The sequence below is a fragment of the Colossoma macropomum genome, unplaced genomic scaffold (assembly GCF_904425465.1).
Source record: "Colossoma macropomum unplaced genomic scaffold, Colossoma_macropomum, whole genome shotgun sequence".
Taxonomy (NCBI): Eukaryota; Metazoa; Chordata; class Actinopteri; order Characiformes; family Serrasalmidae; genus Colossoma; species Colossoma macropomum.
Genome location: NW_023495818.1, coordinates 360519 through 374389, shown reverse-complemented (window position 1 = coordinate 374389; position 13871 = coordinate 360519). Strand labels below are relative to the sequence as shown.

Here is a 13871-nt window from a genome sequence, read left to right as displayed (position 1 = left end):
CTTTGACCCGCTACATCAGCCAACGCTGCGTTATTTATTCTGAATGAGCAAGGCTCGGACCAATTTTCAGAGTAACCTTGGCGAAATTGAAAACCCCACCAGAAGTGGCCCCCGTTAGTATCGTTCAAGTTAAAAAAAAAGGGAGAAATATATGTGCGTGTGTGTTATCTGCAGTGCGGAGAGTGCCGCAGTGTTTCTGAGCGCTCTCTTGCACAGACGGAGCACAACCTGACCCCTGTGACATGTAAACATAATGGACTACGATTACATTTCTCCCTCTCTCTCACGTGGGAGGGGCAGAGAAATAGATTTGGAGTGGGAAGCTCTCTGATGTGCAACTGACCCACTTATATAAATGGAAAGCAATAAAAAAAGGGAAAAAATGCCTCCGAATGCAATGGGGAAAGACAACTGCCCCTGCAAGCGTGCAGTCCTGGTATGCTTACTAGAGAGAGGGGAAAGTGCATGGAAATGCCATGTACCCACACTGCCACCCACTGGCTGACAAGTGCCATTGCTGTCTGGCTAATGCTGTTTTAGGACCCTGATCCTTGGTCAGTGTTAAACTTTAGGAGTCTGCAAGCTCCTACTACTCCTAAATACAGTCTTATGGGTGCCCCTGGTCATATTCCATGTTCATTTGATGTTCTATATATACATACATATGTATATGAGATTTCAGGGCCCAAGTCTTTGATTAACTGTTGTCAAACTGCTTATGCCCCGGTTCCCTTCCAAATGTAATTATATTTTGTTCTTGAAAGTCTAGAGTTATTATAGTCACTTTACTGTGCTTTAAATTTGCTTTACATAATTACTTGTATCTAATTGTGTAGTTAATTAGTTAATAGATTACATAGTTTATTATTAGATAGTTATTAGATGGTTAATAGATAGTTACAGTTGACTTGCATTCAGGTTTAGCAGGTTGAAGTCTGCAATTCTTGTTTTAATGTTTGTTTTCATTAATCATCTCTTTTAGAACCCACACTTTTTCATGTTTTAAAATTACACCACACTTTTTTATTTCTAGAGTAACTGTGACTTTTTAAATTGTGATGCGTCATGATATCAGAATCATATTGGTATTGGCAGGTAATTGCAGATAGCAGCATCGGACAGATGTTTAAACTACCAGTATTTCAAATCGATATTTGATGTTGTATGTATTGTACTCCAGAAGAGCAGAATGTTGAGGAGACTCTGGGCTATCATATTGAAATGTCTGTGTTTTATTTTTTATTACTGCTTTTGTAACCCTATAAATGTAATATTTCTCTGTAATGCTACTCCAGGAAGATGTAGTCCCAGTTTCAACATTTGGCATTGGCATTGGCATCGGCAGGGAGATGTACATGGAAAATATCAGATGTCGGCTTTGGCTCACAGTTGCCTTATCGGAGCAACTTTATTTTAAATCGGTATGGTCATTGTAGCTAGATCTAAAGCCTATAATAAAAGGCCTCTGGAGAACAGAAGAAAGGACATTCTGCTGCATTGATTGAAAGTATAGAATCCACACTTTCAACAGAATTTCTGTACTTCTTTTAATGAGCTGCAAGCTAGAAGTAAAGGTAACAATTTATTTGGATGATTTGAAATAGATGCTCAGAAAATGATAAATTCTTGACTGAAACCAAAACCAAAATTCAGGACATGAAACCAAAACCAAAGTTCTTTTATATTTGAATTAATTTGCCACTGTATTTATGCATTTAAAGCAATGAAATAATGTAGATGATGGTCTAGGGGCATTAGTTGACTGTTGGGAAGAGAATTGACAGGGAACTAGAGGACTAATTTAAACTTAAACAGCTTGCTAAATAAAATAAAATAGTTTAAAGAACTAAATGTGTTGTAAAACAACACTAATAATAATAATAATAATAATAGTTATGGATGCACGTTTGTAGTCACAAGAGCAAAAGGAACAGAATTTTTAATCATTGTTTCTCTTTTTCGTTTCCGTTCAGATTAAGTGTTTTTGACACTTCGGCCGAAAGGTTTCAGAGGCCGAAATTTTGGTGCATCACAAATACTGAACTTGCCTTTCAACTATGTATCTTTCTAAATTCATCTTAAATTTAACCCTGATGTTTCTGAAAATGAGTTTCACCGAGTAGTTTGTTAATAATTTAAGCACCTATAAATAATCTGTGTTGTACTGTGCAAATAAAGCAGGATTAAAATAAACAAAATGTAGGAAGAGGCATTTCAAAGTGCACATCTGTGGACGGTTAAAAGGCAGCGTCCACCACACCTGCTGAGGGAATTGTTATTTTTTGAGCGCATCGGTACTGCCAGGCTTGTGAAGATGAGGGCTCATTAGTCTGAGACGGCAGGAGATGGATTGCAGGTTTCTTGTCATCTTTCTAACCATCGAGGAAGGCTTTGCGGGTGGAAGCGATGGTTGTGTGTCAGACGGGCCGCTCCTTAGCACTCTGCTGATGACTGGGCTTGTAAATAAGTGTTTCCTTCACCTTTTTCATCACCTTTATCATCAGAAAAGGTGATCTGAACCGGTCAGTGCTGACAGCTGCCCGTAATTATTGAACGCTTGGAGCTGGATAGATTCGTAGGAAGTATTGTTTTCGTGTTGAGAGTGGAAGCAGCGATGGTAGTAATAAAGCCTGTCAGATTGCAAGTTCAGTGAGGTTATTTGCAGAGCAGGATGTTTTTGTGAACTGAATAACTTAAAGGGCCTTTATCATGGAAACCTTTTTTTCACTAGCTTTTTAAAATAAGAGTTTTTGTATTATGTAAACATTGTTAAGGTTTCAAAATGTAATATTCACTCACTCCTCAGTTCTCACAGTGCATATATGGAATCATAGTTGTAATGCAATTTCCGTGAATGTTTTTACATATGACTGTGCATTCAGCCCATTATAGTGGTATAGAGTGTTGTTACTGCAGACAGTCTGTAGCAGAGTTATTGGAGTGAAAGATGTGTGGGAAATGATTAAATACTGTGCTGCTCTTGACTGTTAGGAAGCAAAATTTTGAGCATTGTACGTTTCAGCCTAGACTGCTTTTTAAACGAGCCAGAGCAAAAACCATTTCCATATAACCATCCAAAGGGTGCGGTAACAAAACCAGCCTGTTTAATTCAAGGGAAAAAGAGAGGTGAGAAAAAAGTTTAGAATCCACACTTTCAACAGAATTTCTGTACTTCTTTTAATGAGCTTCAATCTAGAAATAAAGGTAACAGTTTTTGAAATAGATGCTCAGAAAATGAAAATTTCTTGACTGAAACCAAAACCAAAATTCAGGACATGAAAACCAAAACCAAAGTTCTTTTATATTTGAATTAATTTGCCACTGTATTAGTCATGTAAAAATTAGTTGTGACTGTTCTTAGTACATACAACTACACAACTTTACTTTGAAGTTCAGGGAAAAGAATAAAATATAAGAACAGTGTATGTAAATGTGTCCTTAAAGCTCAAACTGAAGACTGTCTAACAGAAATGACCCGTATTTCTTCTCTTAATGGACAGGGCTTGACTTTAAGTTTAAGTTATACGACTAACTGATAAATTCTACCTTCTTAGGACCCCCTGTTCTGCAGACTGTAATGTTATAAACAGTGGATCAAATAGACTTGGATCAGATCCTAGAGAAGCACTTTCACTCCTCCTTTTACAGACTTAAACATAGACGTTCAAAAGGAACTTTAAAGTGATGACCTGGAGGAACTACCTTTGTTTCCCTAAACAACCTTTCAATAAAGTTGTTTCAACTTTTTTTAAAGACCCATCTAGAAGGTTCTTCAAGGAACCAAAAATGATTCATCTGTAGTATTGCTTTTGGCACATTTTGGCACTTTACCTGTTTTAAAATGTGAGACTTCACAAATACATGTGTAGTTTGCTGTTTTGCTTTTAGTTCTTTACAACTTTTTGTTTGTTCTTTTATTTACGAGTCAGGCTTTGTAGAGAGGAGCAACTGCGGGGAAGGTAGTGGAGCAACCGTATGCAGCACTGTGCAAAAGTCTTAGGCACCTTAACACATAATTTAAAGCTATTGTCTTTGCAATAAGTGTGTATTTGCTTGTAAAATTATGCTATATTATTTCAATAAAAGCCAATAAACATAAATACAGTAAAAAGTAACAAGGGTTTTATATGTTTTATTTTATTTTCAAAAATGTAGTTGAGATGTTATGAGCTAGTTTGAAGAACAAAGTTTGGTTCCAGATTTCTCCTCGATGCCCAGCTATCTCATAGTTTTCTTAAATTCTGTCATACCATTAAATACTGATTTGCCACATGAGGTATTGGATGATAACTACAGTTAATGCTGGACTGCCACAAGGAGGTCTGGAAATGGATAAAAGAACACATACATAAAGCCACTACTTACTGTATTAATAGTATTTGTATAGTATTTGTGGTGTTGTATGAAGAAATAAACACATACTGACCAGATACATAGCATTTTAAGTCTAAATTTTCTCAGGTGCCTTAAACTTTTGTGCTGTATATTTACAGTTTCAAAGTGATTTTTCATTCTGGGGTCAAGTTTCTATTAGATTTTGTGATATTTTAGGTTTAAAATGGTTTGATTCCACAGAGAAATACTAAAAAACAGTGCTGAGATAGGATGCTTTCAGATCACCGCTGTTCCCACGACAGTCAATGAGAGACCCTCAAAAGAGACTGTATATTGTATATTGGCAATTTAGTCTTAGTTTTCCATATTTTGAACATTAATTTTACCTTTTTAATTACAATATTGGAATTGTTACATCCTTATGTGAAGACTCTATATCTTTCTCATGTTTCTCTTCTAATGTCTAAGTTACTATCATAACTGTATTTTTGCTTAATTTAGTCCTTTTAAGCTCCTAATCTTTTGAAGTGTCTTCTTTTAGTCAGAGTGCAGCGTTCTATATTTGGGATCATAATAATAGCACCTTTCAAAGATGCCCGCTGAACAAAAATAAACATTGACATGCACATTTTGATAAGGGGTGAACCGATTAGAGTTAATAGGAAAAACAACAAAGCTATTAGTCTGGAGTTTATTTTGGAGACATCCCCAAAACATGACTGACTGACTAATCGAGCCAGTTACAAAGAGCAGAAATAAAAGTAGCAGATTGATCTAAAAGTGTGTGTGTGAGAGAAAAAGGGGCAAATCTTTCCCAGCAGACCATCCCTCTGCATGCCAAATTACTGTCACCAAGGCAACTACGCGAGTGCTTCTTGTAGCAAAAGCAAACGTCTCTGGAACACAGCAAAAACAAAACTCAAGGGCTATTGCAAGCTCGGCCTGCAGAACAGAGCACAATTTGAAGTGATGGTTTGGTGAAGCCAAACCACGCTGTAAAAAGTGGCTCGTCAGATCAACCAAAAAAAAAAATACTTCATGTAGTGACAAGCAGTTGAACTAAAATTACATTGATTGAAAGAATCACTCATTCAGAGTATTTATTTAGGTTGAATAAAATGAGTTAATTTTTTTTGTTACCACATGAAGTAATTTTTTAGGTTGAATTGACAAGTTTTCTACAATGCAAGACATGTTTGGTGTCTGGTTTGGATTGCTTCTTTAGTTTTCCACCAAGACAAATTGGGTACATTTGATTTTTAGCCAGACTTCACCTGCACCTACTCTGATTTGCCAAGATTGATCGTAAATACTGTGACTGTGAAAGGCTACGTTCAGATGGCAACTTTTATTCTGCCCAAAATGACATTATATCTTATGTCAGAAAGTGGATTTTGTGGGCTCCGTGTGCTTTCAGCCAATGTGAACATTAGCAAGTGTCTTGAACAACAACAAGCAAAGAGCCACAGCATCAAACTTCAGAATTAAACTACTCACCCAGCTACAGTGGTGAAGGGTACTCGTCCAATTTTTTAAACCACTTTGGGTGATAATATAGCGGATGGTACATCTGCATTAAAAAAACAATTAATTATCTTTGAGTTGAATGTTTTTAAAACAAGTATGTGAGTAAAACACATAAGTAACCATACAGCCAAGTGATCACTCTACAGTTCAATTTTACTCATTTTCTTTTTTGATTGGTTACCTCGTGAAAGGTGACACATGACAAGCCATCTTATTTTTTACACTAACATGGATGCCATCATTTATGGTCAGAAGAAAAGACAGTTTTTCTGACACGTGTTAAAAAAAAACACTTGTAAACACCTTCCATGCTCACATTATTCTTAATTTTTTGAAGGAAATCAAAAACAAATGAAACATTTTTAGAAATATAATGCTTTAAACAGCTTCTTCCTAATACTTTGGGTGTATTTTGCAACACTACCAAAGAGCAGGTTTTGTCTTAATAATCATATATGTATATATGTATATATGTATGTGTGTATGTCATTATTTTAATCTAATGAGTCAAAATTTAAACCTGAAACAGAGAAGGTTTAAAAACTCTTTTTCTCCTATCTCTGGGCTTTTGTACAAAAAAGTAAGTGAGCTACTTATATTTTGCTACTCATATGTTGCGTCTGATAGCTCGCTAAATTGGCAAGCCTTGTAGGCGCAAAGTGTCAGTAGACTGTTGGTAATTAGTGCCGCTTTCACTAAATCTGCTCCGAGAATGTCTCTGATGAACAGAGCAGTGTAAAACAGTAATGTCAAATTGCATTTTGTGTTGTTGACTGATTCAGCAGACTCTTACACTGATGTTAACTGGCTTTCTGTGGGTTAATTAGACCATATTCTTTCCTCATTAGTTAGCCCCTTAAATGGCCAGGGCCCGCTGGCAGGCCCAGAGTTTTATTATACAATTCTATAACCTCATATATAGCTCAGCTAGTTTGCATTGAAGTCTCTGTAGCTACTGAATAAGTCTTAGTGTGTAATATACCTGGGATTTTAGGGGTTTTAGTCATGTGAATACCTTCTCATTGCCCACCAAATGGCCAATAGATTTTGCCAAAATCTCCTTTCAGTATATAAATTGGGAAATTGGTTCACACATACCTAAGTAGTATTCTCATCAGTCACAAGGCTGATGTGGGTTGTCCCGCACACGCAGCTGAAACTAAACTGCATCCCCCACATGATTAAAGAAGCTTATAGAGAAAGCTAACAACCAAACAAAAGCTAACCTAGAAAACATAACTGTCCTATCAAGCTAGCTCATCTATCTGCCGGTTCATTCATCCATTATAAAATGCAAACATTAAGCATTATTTGTTTGATGCTAACATACCATTCAAATCCCATAACCAGGCTAGTAGAAATCAGCATCATTTTAGCAGTGGTAAAATGGGAAAACAAACCTGCTTTCAAAGCAATTGACTCTAGTTTCTGCATTAAACATCGCTGTGCAGTAACAAGCCATTATTGAGCTCTCCAACATGGTACTGTGGCTACACACCTTATCTCATCCATTCTACCGAGACAGCCAGTGAGAGCAGAAATCATTGGCATGTGAAATCAACGTGACCTTTTCATCACAGAGGAATAAATGACAGTATAAGCCACATCATCCAAAAGTCCGAATAAGGTGTTATCCAGTTTATACTCTTCACAATCAGTGAGCACAGAGAACTATTTAATAGAAAATAAAGAGCAAACTTTGTTTCTTAAAAATTGTAGAACTGCAGTTATAAGCATTTTGTAGCAGAAAAAGTAATGAGATGAGAAAACTAGGGTTTTTTCTTTTATTTGTTTTATAGTAGTTATGTATTTTTTTTTATCACGATGACCAACGTGAGTAACACACTAAGATTCAAATGAGAAATTACTTTGCACTGATGCTTTAGCTGCCTGCTCCTGAAACCTGATAGAAGATGTCTCAAACAATCAATAGCGTAAAAATCTTGGTTCGGTTACGACGATTCAGAACTACACCATGTATAGTTTGTGAGCTGTAAACAAAGCAAGAAGGATCTTGTCTGTGAAGCAGAATCGTGATAGCCTCATTGTGTTTCCCGGCATCTTAATCCTCGACTGAATTGTGCATGTAGCTGTGTACAAAGAATCCCCGTACGCTCTGCTATACTATAAGACAGGTCATCTGATCTCCCCATGGGTCGCCACACACGCAGATCGATCTGCCTTCAGACTTCTCAAGCTAGCGGAGTGCTATCACTTTACCTATCCCTGTTCCACGGCCCCCTCGTGTAACCAGAGGCACTTGACTTTGACTCTAAAGCTGGACGTACATTTCACGTGTAACAGAAGGTGGTTGGAGGCAGGATGGAAATGTGAAGCTTCTTGTATTGTGTCCTTCCTGAACTCAGTCATTTACTTTAAGGGAATAGTTGAGTCAAAGATGTTGCAGTAACACCCTACTGTGGGGCAGTGAGGCTTACATAACAACTACATAAACAAGTAATTACTGACGCAAACCAACAATTGAAGTCATGAGGATACATACACTTGTTTAAGTCATTAAAACTCATATTTATTCCCTCTACATATTCCATGTCAACAAACTGTAGTTTTAGCAAGCTGTTTAGGAAATCAACTTTGTACATGACACAAGCAATCATCCATCAAATGTTTACAAACAGATTATGCACGTATAATCAATATATCACTATATCAAAATTCCAGTGGGTTAGAAGTTTACATACACCAAGTTGACTGTGCCTTTAAATAGCTTGGAAAATTCCAGAAAATGATACCATGGCTTTAGAAGCTTCTGACAGGGTAATTGACATCATTTGAGTTAAGCGGAGGTGTACCTGTGGCAGTATTTTAAGGGTCTACCTTCAAGGCCTACTTGCCTCTTTGCTTGACCTCATGGGAAAATCGAAAGAAAACTTTGGTGCGAAAAATACAAAACAAACGACCTTGTGAAGATGCTGGAGGAAACAGGTACAAAAGTATCTATATCAACAGTAAAACATGTCCTGTATCTGCATGACATGAAAGGCTGCTAAGCAAGGAAGAAGCCACTGCTCCAAAACTGCAATTAAAAAAACAGGTTACAGTTTGCAGCTGCACATGGGGACAAAGATCTTACTTTCTGGAGAAAATGCCCTCTGGACTGATGAAACAAAAATGGAACCATTTGGCCATGATGATCATCTTTATATATGGAAGAAAAAGTGGGAGGCTTGCAAGCCAAAGAACACTATCCCAGCTGGGAAGCATGGGGTGGCAGCATCATGTTGTGGGGGTGCTTTGCTGCAGGAGGGACTGGGGCACTTCACAAAATAGATGGCATTATGAGGAAGGAAAATTATGTGGAGATATTGAAGCAACATCTCAAGATATCAGCCAGGAAGTTAAAGCTTAGGTGCAAATGGGTTTTCTAAATGGACAATGACCCAAAGCATACTTCCAAAGTACAACAAAGGACAACAAAGTGAAGGTAAAGAAGTGGCCATCACAAAGCCCTGACTTCAATCTCATAAAAAATGCATAGGCAGAACTGAAAAAGTGTGTGTGAGCAAGGACGCATACAGACCTGTCAGGAGGAATGGGCCAAAATTCCAGCAACTTATAGTGAGAAGTTTGAGGGCTACCCGTTTGACCCAAGTTAAACAATTTAAAGGTGATGCCACCAAATACTAACAATGTGTACATAAACTTCTGAGCCACTGAGAATGTAATGAAAGAAATAAAAGCTGAAATAAATCATTGTCTCTAGCATTATTCTGACATTTCACATTCTTACAATATAGTAGTGATACTAACTGACCTAAGAGAGGTAGTGTGTACTAGGATGAATGTTGCTAAAGTGTATGTTAACTGATGACATTATCTGTGCATAAACATTTATATTCCAACATGCAGTACTACAACTATGTTAGCAAGCTGTCAATGTCTCCAGACAGCATGGCTGATCTATGTTTTTGTTTAGAATTATTTTTAGCTGTCCATCGTTGCATCACCCTGCAGAAGAAAAAAATCTTTTGTTCAGCTTGGACTCCCATATTGTTTTTTTGGCGGACATATTTCTGGACGTATCCTTGAGTTTCAATCTTGGTAACAATGACAAAGATAAAATGATACGCCTTTCCATATTGAGATGAAGAGATATCAGTGCTGGTATTCTTGAGGTTGCTAAAGTGCTATATAAATAAAGTTGTTTTTTATAATAATAATAATAATAATAATTATTATTATATTATTATTATTATTATTATTATTATTAGTCTAGGTCTTCAGGAGCGTTTGAGTATTAGAACTAGGTGTGTTGAAGCTAACTCTTCAGGAGGGTAGTTCACTAGGACCAGTTTTAGATATCCCTGATATAAGAAATCTGATTGTTGGAGAACAATCTGTCTGCATGAGTCAGTCAAAAAATATTTCTTTCTAAATACATTCTCTACAGTTGCATTGCAACCTGCCAATAACCCCACCAAGGAAGAAGGATGTGATATGAGTTGTAATGGTTGCAAACCGCATAAAAAGCAGGCGATTGCGCAGCCATCAATGGCTGGGAGTCCAAGAGAGCTTGGTTGGCCTTGCTCATTCTGGAGGGACAGGATTCTCCTTCCTCTCCTCACATCGCTCAGCAAACAAACAAAAAAAGATATAATTGTGTGATGTCAGCATGACAATATGAAGGATCTGGTATCTGCTCAAATCAGATATGTAACTAATACTCATTTATACTCATTGGCTGATTCTGGAAAATCATTTGTCAGAAAGAGCAAATCAGGAATAATATTTTGTTAAAATTGCTGTATATTTCTCCTAGCAGGCCCTGTTCCACTTTAACAGATCCATGGAACCACAGCACAGTCTTCAGAATGTTGTGACATTCTTGCAGTTACCACTTCAGACGAGATAAACACCGATAGATAGCACGGTGGTAGTTAGCAGGGCGCAGGGGCTGTCACCTTGTTTTTGTGCTTTAATGGAATTACAGTCTCCTTCACTGTCACTCCTACTGACGGGATCGTGTGATAGGGTTCTGTGAGAATGCTTGTGTGGAGGTAAACAGTAATTAAGCTGTTGAAGCAGAGTACTGTGGCAAATGAGCAGCAGGTAAGCGATCTGTAATCTTGAGCCAAGTTGAAATCTGGATAAGGGCATGCGGTGTGATTGAGAAGCTTATGTTCAAGCTGCATTTGAAATTTCTGGAATGTAGGTGGATCTACATAAACACATAGTGAACTTTTCACCCATTAATGTTATATGGAAACCACCCAGCTACTGTTTATGAAATCTGTATTATATATCCATATCAAATATCTCTTCTGCCCTACAATCTATCCAAGAATTTACCTTCAGTCAGCAGTAGCATTTAAAGCAACCCTAAAGGAATATCAAAGCATCTTTCAACCTTACCTCCATCTGCCGCATTTGTATTGCACTGCCGAATATCACAGCAATTTCAGTGCGCTTTCTAATGCCCATGGCGAGCAGGCAAGACCTCGGAAAAAGTCCATACCACTACGCTGATAATGACTTACCACGGTGTAGAATAGGGATGGGATGCTCAAGCCTTCCCCCCTTTCTATCAAAATTAACAAAACCTTTGTGACAACAGTTTGGTAACACTTTACTGTAGGATACTGTTCAAAAGGCTACATGACACCTGCGTGAGCTTGTCATGACAGCTGACATAACCCTGCATAAATGTTTATAAATACTTATTCCAATAGACATTGTGTCATAAAGGCTATTTTAGTTAACTCTGATTAAAATTGCCAAATTGGAATAAGCATTTATAAACATTTGTGTAGGGTTATGTCAGTTGTCATGGCAAGCATATGTAGGTGTTATGTAGCCTTATGAACAGAACACTACAGTCACCACACTGGCATCAAAATAGAAAGTAACGTTAGCTTAAATTTTGCAACATACGAGACTGTAAAGTACATTGCTCTTATTTGTTATGCATGGTAGGTGTGGGTGATATGGAAAATAGTAAAAATAGTATATCATGATATTTTTTCACTATGCACATTTAAAAACTGCTGTCCAACTATATAAATGCAGTGGTTTTTATTAATCTTTTCACCCATTGCACTAAATCCATTCTCATAAATGCTTGTTGTTTCTCATAATAAAATTAGTCATGATAACAATGACATTTATCAGGACAGCAATAAAATATCATCAAATTGCCCACCTCTAATGTATAGCAGTAAAGAGATATGATGAAACTTTTATATTCTAAAAGCAATATAGTTTGATACTTATTTCAAGATAACGCTCTTTGAGAGTCTAGATATGTCAAAAACTGATACATTTTAAGTTGTCTTACCCAAGTTTGGCCAAAGCTGTCCTAAATAGCGAACTGCTGTCATCATACAGTGTTTATGTGTGGTTTTGCTTTTCGAGTAACACAAAGAATGAAGCATTAAAATAATGGTTAAATAAAGAATTTGAATAATATTAATCACTGTAATTATTTAATAGGACATTTATTATGATAAGGTCTGTTCTTGGTTCTTGCTACAAGAAAACAGTTTCACTTGAGCATTACATTTTCATAATTAATTTCAGATCTGCGTACAGAATACCAAAATATTACAATAACTTGAGTCAATGTTCTGTCCTCCTCTTTTTATCTGTCTCCAGGACATGGACACTCTGTGGTACTCCTGAGTACTTGGCTCCAGAGGTCATCCAGAGTAAAGGTCATGGTCGGGCTGTGGACTGGTGGGCTCTGGGGGTCCTCATCTTTGAGATGCTTGCTGGGTAAGACATTCAATTGCACTGTCATTTGGGATTTTCCTCTGTGAAACCTTGTTTAGCCTCAGCTTGAAGTAATACCTTGAAAGTGAAAGCAGCTCTGGAGCAGTTGAATCTGCATCTAAAGCAATGTGGCATGCAGACAGAATTTGCTGCAGTGGTTCAATTCATATAACTGTTCACATTTACAGTAGCTAGTCTGAAAGGTAACACAGAAAGGGGATGAGCTACAAGTGTTTTGGCACTAGAGGGCAGCACTCATCTGGAACTGGGCAGACTGGAAAACAGTTAAGACAGCTGTGGTCTGCTGTAGAGCTGCAAAATGTATTGTTAGTTAACTATTTAAGGACAAAGCCTTGAAGTGGTATTTGTTATTTTCAGCTGTAAAGTAGTGATCCAATACACAAGTGATTTATATCGTCTGATTCAGCACAAACTTCTTGTTGTTGTTTCTAACTTGACCCCTAAATACACCAGTAACTTTCCACAGGGAGTACCCATCGGCACAGTACAAGCTTTCATTTCTGATTGTTCAGCTGGCTAGCCCAGCAGTGCTACTGTTTTCTCTGTTTTGAGAAGCTTCAATGTGCTATTATAAAGAGAAACTACCTGGCAATTATCCCATTACTTAAAAGAACTACACTTTTCTTGACATCAAATAGTTTGTTCAGAAAATATAGCGGTATTCTGCGTCCAAATATAACAGCGTAGCAAACCACACAAAAATGACTTGCACGTTTTGTAAGCTGAGGTTTTCTCTCCATGAAGGTTGCTTAATATCGATTATACATACTTTGTAATGTGCTATTATTTCTTACTATGCCATTGGAGGACTTGATGCTTCTGGCACATTGCTTATTGTGTGAGTGAAACTATATGTAACAAAAAGGTGTAGGTATTGATTTTGCAGTTGTGCTGATTTATACAGAACATTTACAAAAATATTTTGTTGCTGTCATAACAAAACCTGAGAGAGGGTAACTTTATAGGAGGAGAGGAAAAAAGCTATGAATTTTAACCTCTAGAAGTTTTTACTGTCAGTTTTCATATTTAAATGTAATTACACTATTATATGGTTAGTTATGTATGCAGTTGTGTATGTGAATTATATTTACATTCAGTATGCCTCCTTTATTGAGATGTTTCTATGTCAACGAATGACAAAACATGCCAAAAAAAAGGAACGATTTTTATGCAAAGAAGACTGTACACATGGCAAATCTGACAGCAATTAGGTTTAGAGTCGTTATTGTCATTTAGTTAGTAGTTCAGTTCATATTACA

General features: G+C 37.0%; 1 protein-coding gene across 1 annotated transcript in view; it reads left to right on the top strand.

Moving 5' to 3' along the window:
* prkx (protein kinase X-linked) overlaps positions 1 to 13871 on the top strand; it is a 57758-nt gene that overhangs the window by 26882 nt on the left and 17005 nt on the right. Inside the window, exon 4 of the mRNA XM_036563559.1 lies at positions 12475 to 12594. Within this exon, the coding sequence (XP_036419452.1) occupies positions 12475 to 12594 (120 nt within the window). The remainder of the gene's footprint in view (positions 1 to 12474; positions 12595 to 13871) is intronic.